Genomic DNA, 20,575 nt, shown 5'->3' with positions numbered 1-20,575 from the left:
TGCCTCATGCCTCATCTTTTTCTCTTCCCCAAAGATCTAATTTCTGAAACCTACTTGTCGGAGTGTGGAATATATATATATTCATCTGGACAGAAGGACAGAAAAATTTTAATTACACAAAGCAACGTCCTAAAATACAGTTTCTCTCTGAAGGCAGGCAGCCTGGACCACATATTTATTTCCCTCCTTCGACTTCTGTGACCCTACTGATCATTAGATTATATTGTCCTATTTTATAGTTTAATGAAAAAGTGGAATATGTATTTGTGTGATATTATACTAAATTAACTCATGTCGACATACAAGCTGGCGTTTCATTCTGTTTCACTGCTTTCCTGTCCTAGGCTGACTGACAGCCAGATTTTAAACTCTTCTGACAGAACCACACTTACTTCCTTTGTGTTCCATAAGGCCTAGGTGAGCAGTGCTAAGCACTTGGCAGATGTCTAAGAAAATCAACATTCCCAACTGATTTTCATGATCTCATATCTCTTAACATCTTTTACTTGGAAACCTTTGACATTAGTCAATCTGCTGCTGCCTTTCTTACCCGATTTGCATCTAACTTCTATTTTGCCTTTTAATCAGTGTTTTTTTTTTTTGCTGTTGTTACTGTTAAAACGGAGCGCTGTTTTGTTTTTTTTCCTCCCAAGTCCTAAATATTACTGTTTTTGCTTAAAGTGAACCTCCTTGTGACTGATACCTCCTGCCTTCATTTTGGGCCCTACACGTGGGGTCGTCGGTCTCCCACACTAGGCCTTTGGCACCAGGCCCGTGACTGCTTGCCACACATCAATGCTGGTGAGCACAGGAATGAATATATGAGAAAAGAAGTCTCTTGTTATGGAAGGGAAGGACTTTAACTCTCACTACTGATTTAGCTAGCTTTTATGTTTTTAGCTTTATGAACAGATTTTCCAGAAGGTGTTATCTTGAATTCTGAGCACATACTTTCATTTGCTTAATATAAATTCTCTTGCTTCATGAGAATGTGTTTCCTCCTGAAGAAGCAGCTGAAACTCTGCCCACAGTTTTAACAGGTCCAAAGGCTTCTAGATTTACTACTGCATTTCCGTGATCTGAATCTATGTAGCGGAAGGAGTTCACCCACTGAGAGAACCACAGGACATACTGGGGCCTTACTCCTTTTTACAGTAATCCCTAGATTTTGCCACCTGGAGACATATTCCTGTTAAAAACATCAATCCTTCTCTAGCGTACCTTTTCTAAGAAATATTTCTATGTTTTTGATTTGTATAAAGTCAGACTAATTTAAGCAGGTTTCAGATTACAACAGGGCGCTTACCTCCCTGCAAATATATAGTATCATATTTCTACAATTTTCTCAGAGACACTAGCTTAGAAAGATCCACAGAACTTTCCAATGGTTTCCCCCCACCCCTGTGCCCTTAATCCTGTCTCTCAGTTGGCCGAGACTCTCCAGAGATACAGAGCAGCATCTGCTGAGCTCTCAGTCTCTTCCTCCCTGTAATCCACACATCACATCATTTGGCTCTAAAGGCCTTTGATAATCCTTTCCTGCGTGTCCTTTGCAAGCCACTTTGAGACTTCACCATCTGACCGCAAGGTCTTTGTGGTCCTCATCTCGTGCCTCCTGCCCCAGCTGGTCTGTTTGCTGTTCCTTGAATAAATATATCATGCAACTTCAAAATCTCCGCGTGTACTCTATTTTCCCCTTTGTCTGCTTTCCCCTGCTTTTCTTCCTGGAAGGTTCCATTGAAAACTCGCCTCTGGGTTAACCCCTATGCTGACCCACATAGGCAGCAATAACTACTTCCTCCTTTGAATTCTTGCAAAAACCATGTAGCCGAATGATCTAGCTTAGTCACCACAGACAAGAGTTCTGTTTGTGCCTTCTGTCTCTGAGACCAATCAGTGAACCTAAGGGTCTCTGAAAGAGGTTCAGAGGAGGGGCCTCTTGTGAGTTTTTAGAACAATTTCATAGCCTTGAACAACTAAATGCTGCCTCTCTTGAAGAAGGAGTGAGGATGCAGAATTTGCTGGACTCTGTTCTCTCTGGATAGCCTCTCAGCTGAAGCCAAAATAGCCATGAACCAAATCTCTACAGGCATTACATGGAACACTGATGGGTTTACAAAGAAAAGGGGTTCTTTTGGTTTAAGTGGGGACTGAGGAACATTGCTAAAGTGTTCTAGTTTCAACAGACTCCAAATTGCTTCCATTGGAAAAAGACTGTCTTCCTGATGTGCTTGGCACTTGATGTTTAGAGACAAGATGTTCCTACCAAGAGCTTAATGCGCTACACAAAATAAGTGTTTTTGTTTGGACTGTTTTTGGTTCCTTGAGGAGCCACATACCTTATGGTTTAATCCTATCAGGTGGTATAATTTTTTTTTTTTCCGGAAATGTTCCAGGGTAATGCTGTAGATGCCTGTTGTGGTATGTGACCTTCAGCATACCGAGCTAACATTTTTGGTAATAATTGGAATAGTTTGTATTACTATTGTATAATGTTACATATTATATAACATGATATTACTACAGTTATATAATTAAATGACAATGGCTTATATTACACTTAGATTGCACATTCTATTTGCCAGACACTTCCTAAACACTTCACATAAATTAATTATTTTAATACTCATAGCAACTCCATTGAAATACCGCATTGTCCAGATGAGAAAATTGAGACAGAGAGAGGCTAAATAACTTTCCCAAGATCATACTACAATCATTTGATGAAAGGTGGATTTGAAAAGAGCTGTCTGATTCCTTCTTACCCATGGCTGGGTCTTCTTACTCAGCCAGCCATGAGTAAGAAGTGAATCAACATGGAAATGCTAGCATGGGGCCTGACACATGGAGCCAGACACCATGCCAATATTGGCTATTGTTATAATTCAGAAGATGTTCTCTAAATCTCCCTCTGTGCTGGGAGTACTGTCATGGGAATGATTCCTGGGACAGTCAATGAAAGAATGTCTTGCCGATTTACTGGCTGCTCCTAAGATTCTCAAGTATGGATCTTTGCTGGGTGGCAAGAAAAATACTAGCATGATAAATTGTTTCATTGCATTTCGCATGATCTTGTATGATCACCATGCATAAGGTCATTTTTCTTTTCTGGCATATTTGCAATGATCATATCAACAAACGGTATTTTATTTCTCATGACTACCTTTACCAAAGGAGATTTAGAATCATTACAAGTGGCAGGTTTTGACCAGGAGTGTTGAGTATAAGCATTATGGTATATAATGCATTTTCAATTTTCCATTATCTTTAGTAAGAACTATTTTAATGTAGACTTTTATTTTTAAAGCGGGGTAGCTAATATTCAGCAGAAAACTCCTTAAGCTTTAGTTTTATCTGTTTATATCCTGATACTAGTTACTCACAAGTATTTAAAGTCACTAGGTTTATTTGAAGATTATCCATTTCACTCAATAATTTTATTTATGTAGCATAATTAAAAGTTACCAAAGAACTTCATGATATTATCATTCCTTATAAATTTGCTAAAAACATCTTCCTGTGGGCCTAGTCATATGACTATGTGCAAACATATATGCTTCTTTCCTAGAGAAAAATCCATCTGTTTATCATATTTTACCATATTTTAGCAAGCATGAAAATTGCATCTTAGATACCATAGGTTACACTGGCATATATGAAATAGTTTACCGTAATGCTCATATTTCTTGGCTTAAAAATAGCAGCAATTTTCAAGTTCAAGGAAGAAGTTCTGTAGGATCACACATTTAGAAAGTGCCACTTTCAGCCAGTTGCTCCATACTTTCAAAACTGATCACTTCAACTAAGGTTGTCTTTTAAAATTCTACAGTTCTAAGATAAATACAGTGGAAGGTACCATAAAAGATTATTTTCCAATTCTTGGAAAGAATATGACAAAAGACTTCACTTGAAAGATGGATGGCTGTGTATCATTTAAGGCAGGGAACAACAATCATGGAGCTGAGGAAGAAAGACTAAAGTCAGACGATCTTTGGGGGGCTAAGGGAGTCAGGGAGAAAGGGTGAGTGGTAATTTCTGGACTTCCTCAGGGAGACGCAATGTCAACATTTGCAGCCTGACTTCAAAGAAGTCATCATGGAACTGTGACTCTGGGATGCAGAAAATGGAATGATCATTATTTTGCCTTCCTTTTATAACATTGGCAAGAATAATAACAATGAACATTACTTTTATTGATAGACTACCTGATACTGTGCTAAGGTTTTACATGTACTTAAAAAGCAACATATATATATGTGTGTGTGTGTGTGTGCGTGCACATGTGTGTGTGTGTATTCAAATAGCATATTTGAGCTAATAATAAAGAATTTAAACTGGTTGCTCATAGACCAGAAGTCATTTTGAACCATTAAGACCGCCAAATCTCACAGTTTTGTATAGCCTTATAAATTGTGCAGTAATTAACCATGGTTATTCTTGAATCTGAGTTAATTCTCCAGCTTGGGTGGATGGTGGTGGTTCCTCAGACAGAGAAGGCCTCCCCATGTGTTTGCCTGCAGTTCGTGCAGTTGGGGAAGGAGAATCAAAGCTGTCTCCTGATCTTTCCCTGAACGTCCACACCCATGTCTCTTATCTGCACCTTGGCCAGTGGCTGTTCTCCAACTTGAAATATCCCCTGTATCCCTGCCATCAAATCTCTCTTCTTCCAAATACTTCCTCTGAGATACTATCCCACCAAACTCCCTGACTGACCTCACTGCTCACTGATCCTCTTTTGCTCTGCATTCCTGAGCACTTTTAGAAAGTTCATACTCTGGTCCAGAAAGAACCTAAATAGAAGTTTATATTTTCTTCTTCCTTGCTTGCCTTTTCAAATTACACTCTAAGTCCACCAGGCAAGTGGTTTTCCTTTCACATCTACTTTTTAAAAAAATATATAATTATCTCCCTCAGTCCCCCTCCCTCCTTCCCCTTTCCCCCCTTTCCTTCCTCTTTCTACCATACTTTGAGAGCTGTTGCATTCATTCTACCATATTCAGAAAACAGATAAATGTATCAGTTGACATATTTTAGTCCCAAGGGTTTCTAGAGTTAATCTTCTAAGACATACGCATACCAACTTACAGCTGCTATTTGTTGTTTTTAAACTTTTAGTTGAAATGCAGGCTTTGGTTTGGATCCAAGAACGTATTATGGTTATCATCATGAATACAAAGGTCCCTTTTCAAAGGGATTAGGAGTGCTTGATAATTTTCAAAATCCACTTCCACCTACTCAAATGCCCCCAAATGCTTTTAATTTTGACCTGCTAATTGGATGATTTCCTTCCCATCACCCTAGTGTAGAATTAAATCAAAGCATATTTCATATCCAGGATCTTTATTCATGTATCTTTTTGTTTTATATGTAAAAAATAGTGTGGATAAAACGAAGAGCAAAAGCAACTCTCGAGAAGGAAATATGTAATAAGAGGGTCTTGTGAAACCCACACAGTGGGGCAGAGAATGGAATTAGAATTTGCCTGACTGTCAGATGGAAGGGATTTCACAGGCAGGCTTTATAAAACTGCCATTTTTTTGTACCTGCTGATGGCCACGTTTCCTTCCTGCCCAAATACTGCCAACCAGAGTTGGTGTCCATCTATAGTTGTCATGTACTGGAGATGGAGACCACTCATGCTAATTAGATGAGCTGACATGTGCCAGGTAGGGGGTCACCCAGGGGCCCATGGTTACACCTGTTTCATCCGCTGGGCTTAGCAAAGAGGAGTTCAGACTCAGAGTAAAAGAATGCCCTTTTGACTATTGAGATTTGATGGGGGTTTTGAGAAATATTTGACTTTTAAAAAACAAATGAATATAATCACTATGAAAGTGGAATTGTGTTAGTGCTAGACTAAAGTCAGTTGGCTATTCTCTAGGGGAAAGTAATGATTTTCCAATACATGGATGTTGGTAGATAAAATAAACCTGATTATGAGAGGTGACTTAATTCAGTGAGAAGGGGCAAAAGCCTTGAATCTGAAGAGGCCTGGATGACCTATGACCATAGTAAAAACTGCTCTGTGACAAAGAGTCCAGACCAATAAAATGGAGATGAGATGATAGTCCTACATGACCTGTCTGAATTACTTGTGCTATCAATTGATGGAATTCATTGAAGAATATCTGGAAGTAGAAAGAGACTGAATTAAAAAAAAAAAAAAAAGCCTGTGCACATGCTACAGAGCCATAATGATAACATGTGAAGGAAGTAAAGAATTCATGTGCATAAAATACCATGTACACATACATGTGAACACATTCATCAGTTAAGCAAATATTTTGTTGACAGCTTCTCTGGTTCTATTCTTAGTCTGTGAAGCATTGAAGGGAAATTCTCTACTCCCTGGTCTCCCTCCACAGACTAGTGGGGGAGACAGAAACACAAACTCATCATCTCAATCCAAACCTTAGACTGGACGTGTGTGTGGAGGCTGTCTCTCTCAAATGCCAGACAGAGTCAGACTCAAGTTTACCAACTTTCTGGCCAGGGGCAGGGACGGGCCGAAGAGGAGAGTTACCAGGAACGAGGATCACCACACTGCCGAAGGATTAGTCACTGTTTTCCTCCTGTTTGTTTCATTCAGATCTATGTTGTATGAAGCAAAAGTGTGATAAACTGGAATAGAGTGAGGGCTCGTTTTGGTGACCCGCAGTCCCAGGGGGCTGATTTTACTCGTGAGTAAGTGACTGCTACCCTGATTAGTCTTAACCTTTTTTGTGCTTTTTCACCATGATTATTTTTCTTACCTTTAGGTGCGGTATCTAAGAACTGATCTCGAAGACTATCAAGCTGTTCAATGGTCAGGGTGCCATTTTCTTCCTTTTCTACAGGTGGGGGGCGCACTGGGGGAGGGGGGTCTGGAAAGACTTTCATATCGCCATTAATGAAGAAATCTTCTTGGCTTAAATAAAGTTCATTCTGAATTTTTGTAGATGTTTCAATGTGATAGCGAGCTACCTCGGTTAATTTTTCCACACTGAAAATGGAAAAACGAATAAGGTTATCCCCACTAAATACTCCTGGGTTAACAGTGTTTGCTTACTACACGGAGTCTATACATTGTACAGCTAAGGTAGACAATTCAATCTGCATGTTTACAATTTCCAATTCTCTTCAAACCCACTTTGTGAAAAGGCAGAGTATAATTAAATAAGTGTAGATTGGAAATAAGATATATGCTCATTATAGAGCTCATGGTCACATATTTATATGAAGCTGAACAAAAAGGGACTTCAAAGATGGTTTTATTAATAGTAGAACATATTTTACTGTGTAAGTAAGATGACTGAGAAACAAACAGGGTTTTAGAGGGGAGGGGGGTGGGGGGATGGGTTAGCCCGGTGATGGGTATTAAGGAGGGCACGTATTGCATGGAGCACTGGGTGTTATGTGAAAACAATGAGTCATGGAACACTACATCAAAACCTAATGATGTACTGTATGGTGACTAACATAACATAATAAAATTAAATTAAATTTAAAAAAAAAGATTGTGTCGAGAGATACATTTCATTCTAAGTATGCACCGGAAGAAAGTTATATGGTAGAAAAATCTGTAAAATACAACTGTTAGAATGACACATTTATTTGGAATCAGGAAAAATTGTTAAGTTGATCAAATATGATTATGGATTTCTAGAAGAGTGGCTTTTCTCTAAATTTAGATCAAGGAGTTTGATGTTATTTAAGACACAATTGTCAGAATGGACTCTAATAATATAAACCCATTGAAATTGCTTTCTATTTTTACAAATAATAATTCCTAGTTAAATCATGTAGTATAAGCAGTAATAGGTGCAGTGGAAAGAACACTGGAAGCTGAGCTCTCATTCCAGAACACTCCATAGCCACGGGTCCTTGGGAACTTATTTAAGCTCCCTGAATTTCCTTATCTTTGCGTGGATCCAGTAACACATAACACCATACCTTTTGATTATTAATGTGAAATCACACAGGGCATGGATTTAACCTATACTGGGGATTATAGTTATGGCCCTAATTAAAGGCCACTTCAAAAGCCAGAGAAGTTTTATACACAAATAAATGCAATATTACTGTATTACAGGAAGGATTGTGTTTACAGTTTGCAATAAAAATTGTACATGATGGAAAAATCCATTTTTAATCTGCTTTTATGTAACCCAGCAACATAATATAAAATATATACTGAAAAATTTTAAAAATAGGATTAGTTGCTTTCTTTGAAAAGACAACCCTAGAATTCAACTCCAGCATGCTGTACTGGTGAGTGCCCACAAAGCGTGTATTATCTAATTAGTTTACGCCTCCTGGTGTGTGTGCGCTGGGTGCAGAGGAGAAGGCCCTGGAGAGCAAGTAAGTTTGCGGCCTTGAGTGAGGACGGCCTCCCACTGCAGACCAAGACTGAGCCATAACCAGGATCTCAAAATGGGTGTGCTCCACCTAGTGGAGGTTACCAGGCCTACCCTTCTCAGGAATGAAAGAGATTAAAAAAATGCCAGGGGAATGAAAAGCAAGATTTGAAGTTCCAAGGGATCTGATAGCTCTCTCTATATTTTCCTTTTATCACCAGAGAGCTTTTACAATAACTAAAACAGAAAGCATAGCTGAACAGTCCTAGTTTTAACTTCTTGTTAAAGTTATTCAGGGGTCAGATATATACACATAATATAAATCTGAGAAATTGAGGTACATTTGATAAAAATAAGAAGCATTTACCCTTGATGGCCACATGGATGGGAGCTGTGAATTCTATGAATTAAGAAGATACGTTTTCATTTGTAAGGGGCAGGCCGAGAACAGAACTGAACATCACTGCTCTGTGATGGTAATGAGTAACAGACTTGGCTATCCAGCAGTAAAATTATGTTAAGCCTTACTGCAGGAAGGTTACCAGGCTGAGGGGTGTGTGTGTGTGTGTGTGTGTGTGTTATTATATAGCACAACAGGTATTAAAAAAACTAGGCTGAAGATTTTACAACAGAACTTTCATTATGAGACAAGGATTATAGAAAACAAACCATAACAACTATCTTTCCGATAGCAGTTGTTTCTGAGAACACTCGCCATTTGTATTCTATGTAGATAGCAACTTCTAAATTTTCAGTAAATGTTTATTCCAAACTGTAGTGTTCACAGAATCTAGATCTAGTAGAATCCTCTGAAGTAGCCTGGTTGCCTTGTTTCCTTTTTTAGATGAAGCCCATGGGGGCCCCCAAGTGATTAGGCAGGCTGCTCATTTGTGGACAATGAGGGAATCCCCATCTCTTGGAACATCATGGCTCCTGACTCTCACTTGAAGGCTATTTCTGCTTTGCTGAGCTGCTTTTTAGGGGAGAATTAAGAGAATGAGACTTTCTGCCCCTCACTAGAGATGAGAAGTCTGAAAAACCTTTGGAACCCAAGAGCAAAGTAGAACCCGGTATTACCCTTACAAGGGAATCAGCCTCACTGGTAAAACATTGCAGTGACTGACTTCTCAGTCTCTCATTAATCAGCCCTGACTAAAAAGAAGTCTGGCATTAGAAAGATATGAAACATTATCTTCTGAAAAATATTTAAAAATTACCTATAATCATACCTTGTAAACTAAGGTCCTCATTGAGCAGGGTAAAAACCAAACTCAGAAATGATATGCAAAACTGGACATTGCAACAGGACAGTTTGACACATGACTTATTGTTTGAGAAGAATCCATACAAATGCATTTGTGATTCCCTAAAAGTTCAAAATTTCTATTTGTAAATGCCTAAAAATCTGCCAATTTTGGCCACCAGGAATTAAAAAATACATTTTGGAAAAGCCATGCAGTACATTACCTGGCCATTTCATTCAAGTACCTCTCACCAAGCCACTTTTCCAAGAGTTTATATACATCGACTGCCTTTGTTAATAAATCTTCAAGAAAAGCCAATGCTTTTGTCTTTATCAGCTCAAGCCGGAACTGTGTGGCTATCTCTATTTAAGAAGAAAATGAAGGATTATATATACATGCATTTTCTAACCTACTGAATTCAATTTTAAACCAATCATGCTTCAGTTTGTGAAGATGTAGGTGGACATTTAATTTTCGAGTATAGGTAATACCTGATCTACGTTACTGAGAAAAAAAGTGTAATGCATGGTAGGGTCATTTGGCAATTTATGTAAGCCAAAAGTATTATAAACTGAGCTTTACATTTATTGCACTTTATAGTAATATATTATTTGATAAATTGGAGTGGGAAAACACAAATAAATAAAAAGGGGAAGGTACAAAGTTTCTTGATGATCTCCCTACTTTAGAATCTCGGGATGGCAACGCCATTGTATTTTCTTAGCACTGGTAAAACTAGGGTAAATCCTCTGTATCCCAAGGCCTATTGCTGCCCATGGCACACACTAAGGTCTGTGGATTTTACTTCTGAAATAGTTTTTCCATGTTTCTTCTTTGCTTATTCCACTGCCACTGGCCTAATTTGTTCATTTTCCCAATTTTTTTTCAAAGTCCATTTTGAGTTGCATTATAAGACAAGTGGAAGGGCCAGGAGAATATATCTTATAAAATCATTGCTACCTATAGAAAAGGAGGCTCTTGAGCATTATCGATCCATGACTGCCTCTTCTATGGTCTCTGTTCCCAAGAACTCACTTTCAGGGCCTGTTAACCTCAGTTAGGATTTATTTTCCTAATGAGAGGCCTAAATTATTCTTAACATATAAAACCACCTACGTACATGGCCTTAAGCCTTCTTTCAACTTGTAAAAATCACACAGACTCTAACATATTCTTTCTGTGTCTATTCTCTGAGATTGTTAATTATTGCTGGTGTTCTCCTAACCCCTTCCCAAATTTTCTTTGTCTCTTTTTGAGATCCCAGCAGACAGTTATAGAACAGCTGAATCTAGCCCTCATGTGGTCCTATGAAAACAACCAACTAAATGCTGTACTTTTCAATCATTTTGCTTTGTGTTCTCCTAGACACAACTTGAGCCAGTCACAGGCTGTTTGCCTACTGGACTGTTTTCCACTGAAAAGAATCATCTCGGTTTTTCCCGAATGCTACCTTCAAATTGCAGGGCAGCAAGGTGTTCTTCCTTGATTCTGAGCATCAGTTCTTTTCTCTTTTCCATTTGGGCAATCTCCTCTGCTGTCCCTGTCACAGGCGCGGCCTCTGCCATTGGCGGTGATTTGCCTGGAAGCACAGTGGAACTCGGGGAGGAGCGAGCGGGCATGCAAGGGGACACACAGCTCCTTGGAAAAAATGAGGACCAAGCGAAACATGCGGGTCTATAGCAAAACTCTTGCGATTTGGAAAGGACCAACCTGAGTCCTGACTGTGAGTGGGAAATATGGATCTTTCCTTGAGAATTCTCCATGTGTTATCTAGGCTATACACATACAAAAATGCCCCTTTTGTGTAGCATCATGGGAAAATGAGGTGTGCAGTGAGGGCAGACATGGTTATAGACTCCAAGGAAGGTGCAATGCAGAGTTTGGGGACGGGAATTAGCAAACCGCAACACACCACGGATGCCATTAGCCGGCTGCAGAAGAACTGTTCCATCAGAGGTACTAGTGTTAGCCAAGTGTATCCCAGATCCTCATGAAGAAAAGAGCAGGGGACCAACATCCAGGAGATATGGCTGAAATGTGGCTCATGGTCAAGAATCTGCAATCTACTTAATCTTTTCAGTAGTACTTAACTGCACGTACTTCAATGATTACATAAGAGAATTAGAAAATAAGAATTTGTCAGCATTTTTCTGACAATCTACCCTTGAGAAATGGCAGTGTGATTCTAACTGCAGGCTCTGTTCACATAATTCTACTTAGTGCAGTAAAGCTGTCTTGAAGGTCTGACCGCAAGCATTCAAGTCATGTGAAGAAGACATAATTGTAAATAAAGAAACTGTAATAAAATGTAATTGCAATAGTAGGTGGATGTATGAATTACAGGTGAAAGGGAGCTTAATCTCGTTGGATTTCTGTTTTATCATCTCTAAAATTAAGGGAATGGACTCAACCATTTATCCATTAAAAGTAGATTGAAGTATGTCCTTCAAATGCTGCTTATTTCTTTCATTTTTACCATCTGAGATGGACTAAGTGGTGTGTTTTTTCTTGTGGTGCTATTCTTCTCTTTGATTCGAGTGCCACCCATCACCACCCACTTGCCCACATCCTTAGCTTCCCCTCTTACTCCTGCTCAGGGCTGCTTAAATGTACTCCAGCTGGGAGGTGTTTCCTTACCTCTCAGAAGGACTGAGGTGACCTCGCTCTCAAGGTTGCCTGCACCTCCCCCACTAAAGAACAAGGATGGGTCAAACGTCAGTCTCTGCTGCTAGACTAGAGTTCCCATCAGGGCAGGGACTGTGTTTTTGTTCTGGTTCTTGAAGTTCATCATTGTGTCCCTCGCACCCATCATGGTGTCCTTCTAGCAGGTGCCTAACAAACGTGTCGTGAGCAACTGACTAGTGAGGTGACTTCTGTCTCTTCCTCTCTTGCCTGAACTCACCTTAAATATGTACAAGTGGAGACATTCAAAGGGGGGGGGATAATGTTTATGCCAGAGTTTATCCCCAAGGCTGACAGGAGGTCTCTCCCAGCCTGAGTCTTCTCTCGCCCTTGCTTTCCCCTCATGTCTCTGAGGCAGAGATTAGGCAGGAGGCCTCCAGGAGAGAGGAACTTGCTTGAATTAAACCAGAAACCTGAATTCAACCTGAAACTTACATACTTATAATTGCTTTTCACCCAACCTCCTCTCAGTTACTGCGGCCCCTATGTGCACAATTTTCAGATTACATAGTGCTATTGGGAGTTCTTCTAGCATGTTCCAAACTGTTGTTGAGGTTTATTCTACCTTGGATACGTTTGGATAAACAAGTTAGGTGAGACTGGTACCCAGTATGATTAGTCAGCTAACGCCACCGGAGCCTGGGTCTTGGAACAAAACCAAACCAACAGTAGCTTTAACGTGCCTGCTTAGACGTTTGTGTTCTCTACCAAGGAGAGTTGAAGCATCCACAGTTTTGGATACCAAAACCATGAATACCTTTTGCTTTTTTGTCTGCCTTTTTCTTCTTGGGTGGTTCCTTTATGACTTTTCTATTTGTACCCATCTGAGGAGATTTCTCTTTTGTGTCTGCTGGCAGGTTTTCCTTCTCTTCTTCCATGAGCCTCTGATGAATTTCAGCAGCAACCTGATTGGATACGAGCAAGATTTCGATGAATGTGACACTTATGAAATATGATAGCTATGTGGATTTAGTCATCACCCAGATCAACTGAAGCCTCATTCTCCTGTAAACAACCACTCCATGTACTCAGTCTTTACAGAAAACACACTTCAATGTTTTACTGACTTGGAAACCTGGCCCGGGGCCTCAAGAAGTGGCTTCCCCTTCTGTATGTAGGTTGCTCACTTTCTCCAGCCCTGCATGCAATGCAGCCTTACATTTGCTCATTGCCACCTCCACACTGCAGCAGCTCCATGAGGATGCTTTTTAAAAGCTTTCTTTTAAATCTCAGACTCTATGGATTTAACACCCACTATTCTTCCAGGGCATTCCCCTATACCAATGTTTCTCACCTTTTATTATCATCATCATCGTCATTATTATTATTGACATCCCCTACAGAGTTTTAAAGACAGTTTTTCTAATAGTCTGCTCCATGAAATTTTAATACTGCAAAAGTGTATCTATGTATTTTACCTATAACTGTGTTTTATACATAAAATGGGTAAGAATTTCTCATGTCACCCAACCAAGTTTTGGGAATGCATGCCCTGTATTATTTGGGCTCATGGACACTTGGATTTTGGGCTTCCATTCTCCCCTAACACTAGACATCATCCTATGAGGATGACCTGTCCCACGGACTAAGCTCATCTTGTCAGCTTCCTCTACTCAGGGGACTTGCAGCTTCCCGCCATCTCATCAACCCCCTCCTTTCACTCGCACAAATGGAATGTCCTGGTGTGAGAGATGAATTGCGGGGCCACCCCATCATAGCTGAGGAATCGGGAGGGTGGGGTGCGGTTGGGACCCCTCCATCCCTCCTCCAGGACTCTGTGCTTCAGGCAGCAGGGAAACCTTGTCTTGAGTTCTCATGCCACTGGGGCCATGCCTGCAGTTTCAAAGGCCAGACCTTCCAAAATAAGTCCAACTGTCCCAGGAAAGGCGAAGAGCACTTAGGGGTGTAGCCCCAAGAAATGAGAGCTTAGAAAAGACTCCCAAAAGGGAGAAAGAAAACCTGCACACCCCGAGGAGGGAGGAGCAACATCTGGTCGAATCCCTTAAAATCTCAATAAAGCAACTGGTAAAGAAATGGGGGTCATGAGAATTCATTTATTGAAGTGCTTACTGTGTCCAAGCCTGACGTTATTTCTGGGGAGGACTGGGTGAGGGGCTCGGAGGAGAAAGAGGAAGTTGGATGGAGGTGAATAGAAAGATGAATAAGGCACAAGCTCTCCCCTCAAAGATGCTTAGTCTTGGTGGGATACACCAGCCAATTCCTGCTCTCCCCAAATTCCTGCAAACTTCATACCCCGGGGCTCAGCATGTAACTGTCCCCGACTATTCTATGAATGTTTAGTGTTCCACCCTCCAAATGGGCTTCAAGCGGCTTTTAGCACCTGCTATGCTCATAGGGGACGCCCAGGAAATGATTATTAATAGATGGAATTTCTTTTAAAATAATCATATTCCACGGAACATACCCACAGCTTCTTTAAGATCAGTGGAACTTTGGAGAAATACAGAAAAGGTTTCAGAGAACAAGCCAGTTTTGTGTGAGCGTATGTATGTGGTTTTTATCAGATGCCCTTAAGCCATAAAAATGGATTTCATGATATCTACTGTACTTTAAAATTCTTGGTAAAGCTGAAAACAGACTTGTTAACATCCCCCCCCCCCCCCGCCTAAATTGCAAGCAATTCATTTTTGAATCTGTTTTTGCAAAGCACCGTAAGTTAGCAATTTCCTTTAAAATTGGATTTTTCTCCTTTATAAACAACTTTGTGGTAGTGGTGGTGGTGGTGGTAGTGGTGGTGGTGGTGGTGATGATGATAATTATCATCATCTGCATATTTTTGGTCCACTTCCCTCAGAGACCTCTGGGTCTCTTTCAAAAATTAACATTATTCGCAATACATTGAGCAATCTACCTGTAAGCCTGAAGAAACTCTAGAAATAATGTCTTGACATTGTGGGCGTTAACTATGACTTGTTTCTTTGAAATCATTGCATACCTGCTAATTAGAGGAAAGTTTTTCTAAAAATTAACATCACACACTAAACGGGTAGCTGTTGGTGAGACTGCTGTGTAGAAAAAAGCCCATGTTAAAGCACTCTCCTTTCAGTTGCTCTAATCCCCGCTTGCACTGTTTTCCCTGCAATGGTTTGCCCAAGCATGTCTGTCTCACTGGAAACTTAAAATTCCCTTAAGGTCATGTGACATCAAGGTCATAAAAGTCTATTAGAGACATAAAAGCAGGACTCAAATATAATTACTAGGAATACTAATTAGATTAGTACTTAACTTTTCTCCCTTGCTTCCTATGTGGTTTTTATTTTATTTTATTTTATTTTTTAAAGATTTTATTTATTTATTTGAGAGAGAGAGAGAGAACAAGCAAGGGGGAGAGGGAGAAGCAGGCTCCCCACTGAGCAGGGAGCCTGATATGGGGCTGGATCCCAGGATCCTGGGATCATGACCCGAGCCGAAGGCAGATGCTTAACCGACTGAGCCACCCAGGTGACTCTCTATGTGGTTTTTAAATTCCACAAGGAAAATAGTACAATTGTGAATAGATTTTTTTAATGTCATCATCTATTATAGTTACAATTTCCATTATCTATTATATTATATATTATATATAACTATATATAATATTATATATATTACATTATCTATTATAATTTCTTTGGTACATTATTTCACTGGATCTTTCAACCATTCACTAGAGGAAAGGTATGTGGAATGTCTCCCATGTTACAGATAAGGAATTGAAGACTGGAAGAGGCTAAGTCATTTCCATAAAATCACACAATTTAACCAAGAGGGGTAGCCAGTGCTCTTTGTGCTGTACACTGCTCTTTCTAATAATGTAATATTCTACAATGTCATCTCCCCTAGGCAATTCTAATGGGATTTGTAAAACTTGCAAATTACTTTATGTAGCTCAATAACAATAATAATTCCCTTTTTCCCCCCCCCCCCCCAAACTCCTAGCTCTGGTTTCCCACTCTCTGGTGCTTGGTAGTTGTAATCTTGCAGTGATCACCACGGTCGTTGCCATCATCATCAGTAGCAACATCAGCGTCATCGGTCGGGCAGCAGTCCCATGTCAGACTGTGCTGAGGGCTTAGCATCATATTAGATGTGGGCATGATGCTAGGATGCTAGGTGTAGGGTGTATAAAAAGTCTTAGAATCCAGTGAAATGTTTACGAAAAGAATGAGATAAACATTACAATCACCTAGGATGCTTGGGGAGATAATACTGCTGCAGGGATTGGAAGAGCACATGATCAGAGAAGGCAAGGGCTTCAAACAGGTAACCAAGTAGTCAGGAATCAAAGCAGGAACTGGCTCTGAAGACTTATACGAAGTATATAGTTTAATCAAATAGAAGGAAGGAGGAACGTATTTTAGGAGAGAAAGATGACATTAGCCGAGGCATGGAAATTGTTAATGCCGAGGGGATATGTAGGAAGCAATATCTAGTTGCTTTATGAGGTTTGATGAGTTGGTACCAGCATGATGGGGAGCACTGAGCCTCTGGGCCAAGGGTTTAGGATTCCACGGTTGCTACTGGAGGTCATCACACTACCATATTCTCCTCTCTGGTCAATAACAGAAGATCATTTCTGTGTTCTTATAGGCATCATATGCTTTTTTAACAAAATAAATCAATCCCTTTTCTTCATCTGGATCATTTTGCCCTTATAAAGTAGCTATCAGTATTTTTGGGGTATACATCTACTGTCTTATTATGTGCTTTCGACTTATATTGTTTGTCCTAAATCTTGTTCTGTCCTCTTTTCTTTTCTTATTTTGGACTTAATATTTTAAATTTATTCATTTTCCCTATATTAGTTTGGAAGTAACACACACTAATTCACTTAGTGGTTACTCTAGGAATAACACATGAATTACTGACTAAATAATATTTAGACTTTGATAGGTTAACAATTTATGGTGTAATTCCTATGGTAACCACTAAGAGAACAGTAATAGAATGCACTACTTCTAAAAGTAAGTAGGGGGGGAGAAAGCAAGCAAGAAAAGATATAGAAAGGATAAAAAATAAGAGGATGAACAAAGATATAACATGTAAACAATATTCAAAAGTATCATTTCCAAAAAAACATTATAGATAAAGAAGATTACCTCCTAGTAAGAAAAGGTTTAGTTCACCAGGCCCAGATGGCTTCTTGGTGAATGCTACTAAACATTTCAAGAGGAAATAATTCCAACTTCCTCAAACTCTTCTAAAGAATAGAAAGAGAAGAAACATATCCTGACTTGATTTATGAGTCTAGTATTACATGGATGTTAAAAGTTGACAAGGACAGTATGAGAAAAACAAATTTTAGGATTTTCTCACTCATGAACAGAGATTCAAAAAGCCTAAGCAAATTATTAGCAAAACAAAGCCAGCAATATGTAAGAAGGATGATGTTTAATTATAATGTTGGACTTATTTCAGGGATGTGATGTAAGTTTAATATTAGAAAATGGACCAATATGATATTTCACATTGATAGAAAACAGAAAAAGAATTATATGACAATCTCAATAGATGCGGAAAAACATTTGTTAATATATTAATGAAAAACCCTCATGGTAAGCTAGAAATGAAAAGAAACTTCCATATTCTGATAAATATCATCTAAAAAAAGGTCTATGGCCAACACTTTTGTAAATTTTGACAAGCTGATTTGAAAATTTATATGGAAAGGCAAAGAGCCAAGAGCCAAAATGCTCTGGACAGATGACAAGATGGGAAGATTTGCTCAGCTAGATAACAAATAAGTGATATGACATTATGCGGTTTTGGTACAAAGATGGAAAAATAGAGCAATTCAACAGACTTAATTTATGATATGTGGTCACCTACTTTATGACAAAGATGATACTGCAGTGAATGGGGGAAGAATCTGGTATTACTTATGCAAACTGAAGTATTATGTATAGTATCATCAACTGACATTGAAGATAGCCACCACTCTTAGCCATATATCCAATGGCTGTGTGTGCATAAGTGCAGCCGTGGACAAGTACAAGAATGTTCACAGCGAGGATATCCATAATGGCACAAACTGGAAGCCCAAATGTGTATTAGTAGCAGACTAGTTCAATATACTGTGATAGATTTACATAATGAAACAATATACAACAACAAAAGGGACAGATTACAGCTCCACTCAACAACATATAATGAATCTCATATGTAATGTTGAGCAAAAGAAAACACAAAGAGACAAAAGATGTGAGTCCATGTATTTAAAGTTCGAAAGCAAGCAAAGTTAACTATACTGTTTAGAGCTATAGACTTGGGTGATAAAACTTATGAATATCAAGGCAATGGTTAGTCAAAAGGCAGGCGGAAGGTCCGTGTTGTAGGGATGCAGGGGTTGGGACTGGGAAGGGGCAAGGACTTGGTAGGTTCCGGACCTTTCCCATTTCTCCTGTATGCTGGTTTCGGCAGTAACTTTAGGTGTGTTCATCGAGCCCTGCAGTTATACTTCATGCACTTTTCTTAGATGTGTCAAAATCCACACTAACATTTTTTATAGTAGAAGCAAGACAATGAAAGGCATCTACAAACACTTTTGAGAGGGGCGCCTGGGTGGCTCAGTCAGTTAAGCGTCTGCCTTCAGCTCAGGTCATGATCTCAGGGTCCTGGGATCAAGCTCCGCCTTGGGCTCTCCACTCAGCGGGGAGTCTGCTTCTCCCTCTCACTCTCCCTATGTACGTGCTTTCTCTCTCTCTCTCAAATAAATAAATAAAATCTTAAAAAAAAAAATCTACAGTCACTTTTGAGAGGGAGAAACAAAAGAAGGAAGAGCAACAGGAAGAGAGGGAGAACAGAAAGGGAGAACAGAACACTGAGGTTGCTGTGGGATGAACCAGAGAAAAGAACCCTGGAGGCAGAGTGGCCGGGAAGAGATTTGGAAAACACCCAGTCAGAAGTGTCACCTCCTCGCTCTGAGACCCTGTGGTAAGCTCCTCTTCCACCTCTTCCATAAGGTCTTTGGGAAGGTGGGCACTGCTTCCTTTTGGATGGGATATTTTGGGGAAACTCAAAGAAGGCCTGGCACAGAATGAAAAGAGAACCACCTTGAGTACACAGGACTGGAAGGTGAGGGAACAGTGGTCATCCAAGCTAAACTCTGCGTGCATCTTCTATACAGGGGGGAGTTTCTCCTTACATCAGAGTTATCTGTGTGCTCTTCCCTTCCCTTTTGATTTGGTGCAGGCCCCTTACAGGCAGAGACTATCACCGTCCCTTCGCTTCCCAGTGAAGCTGAAAAGGACATGAACTTTGAATTTATATAGTCCTAGGTTCAAATATCCTTTTTGACACTTAACCTGCTAAGTGACCTTGGTAAAAATTTTTAACATTTCTGGATCCTCGTTTTCCATGGTAAAGAGGAGAGTACTTACCCCACAGGTGACTTACGCAAACTAGAGGCCTACAAGGCCAGATGTGTGTTTTTCTTGGCTTTGTAAAGTTTCACGAATTTGATTTCATTTCTAACATGCTAAAATCAGTAGGTTTCACATATAAATCTGAATTTCTGGCTTTTCTTGGAAAATTGTAAAATCTGGCCATACTGGGCCTCATTCTTAAATGGTAACTTTGGTCAGGGTGATGTAGCACATACCTCTTTAGGAGTATGATTTCCACTTGGCCACAGTCCCATCCCTCCCTTATTGCATTATACTTGACCCACGTCATTGACTTTTCCCGATGGACCTTTTGGCCCCTGCATTTGGAACCTTGGCCCAGCACAAAAAATAATCTACATGTTGGTTTACTCCATTCTTAAGCTCATCTACTTGCTGACTGAATTGTTTCATTTCTTATTTCGTTCAGAAAACAAAACAAAATAAAAAAGTTCCTGAAGGTATAAATTTATACAACATTGTGTAAATTTTCTACTCATAGCATATTACCAATGTTGGTACTTAGTGAAAATGTAGTAACAAGCACTGCTTACCATGTGAGATATTGCTAAAGAAGCCTGCTGCCAGGTGTCCATTAGCAACTTCTCATCTGCCTCAAAGTTTGCCTCAACAGTTTCCAGTGAGTAATCGATCTTGCCCTTCAGTATGGCCTTTGTTTTTGATTTGGACATAACTGAATCCGGGGATATGGATATTCGAGAAATTAGAGGAATTCTTTGAAAAAAACAAACAAATAAAAAGGAAATATAAGTATTTCATTTAACAGAATTATATTTTTATGACATGTTAGTTTGGGAATTTTGTTATCTTGCTTTAACCTCAATTTTCAAAGTTGTCCTGGAAGAACTCTTCAAATGAAGAAAAGACTATAAAAGATGGTATCCAGGGGGCACCTGGGTGGCTCAGTCAG

General features: G+C 39.6%; 1 protein-coding gene across 1 annotated transcript in view; it reads right to left on the bottom strand.

Annotated features, from left to right (window-relative positions):
• Positions 1-20,575, bottom strand: part of SPEF2 (sperm flagellar 2) — a 165,936-nt gene that overhangs the window by 28,859 nt on the left and 116,502 nt on the right. The window contains 5 exon segments of the mRNA XM_032415247.1: positions 6,753-6,982; positions 9,804-9,942; positions 11,031-11,159; positions 13,020-13,167; positions 20,199-20,379. Coding sequence (XP_032271138.1) covers positions 6,753-6,982; positions 9,804-9,942; positions 11,031-11,159; positions 13,020-13,167; positions 20,199-20,379 — 827 coding nt within the window.

This window comes from Phoca vitulina, unplaced genomic scaffold (genome assembly GCF_004348235.1).
Source record: "Phoca vitulina isolate PV1807 unplaced genomic scaffold, GSC_HSeal_1.0 scaffold17, whole genome shotgun sequence".
NCBI classification, from domain to species: Eukaryota; Metazoa; Chordata; class Mammalia; order Carnivora; family Phocidae; genus Phoca; species Phoca vitulina.
Note: the sequence above shows the minus strand (reverse complement) of the source record. Positions and strands in the feature narration are given on the sequence as shown.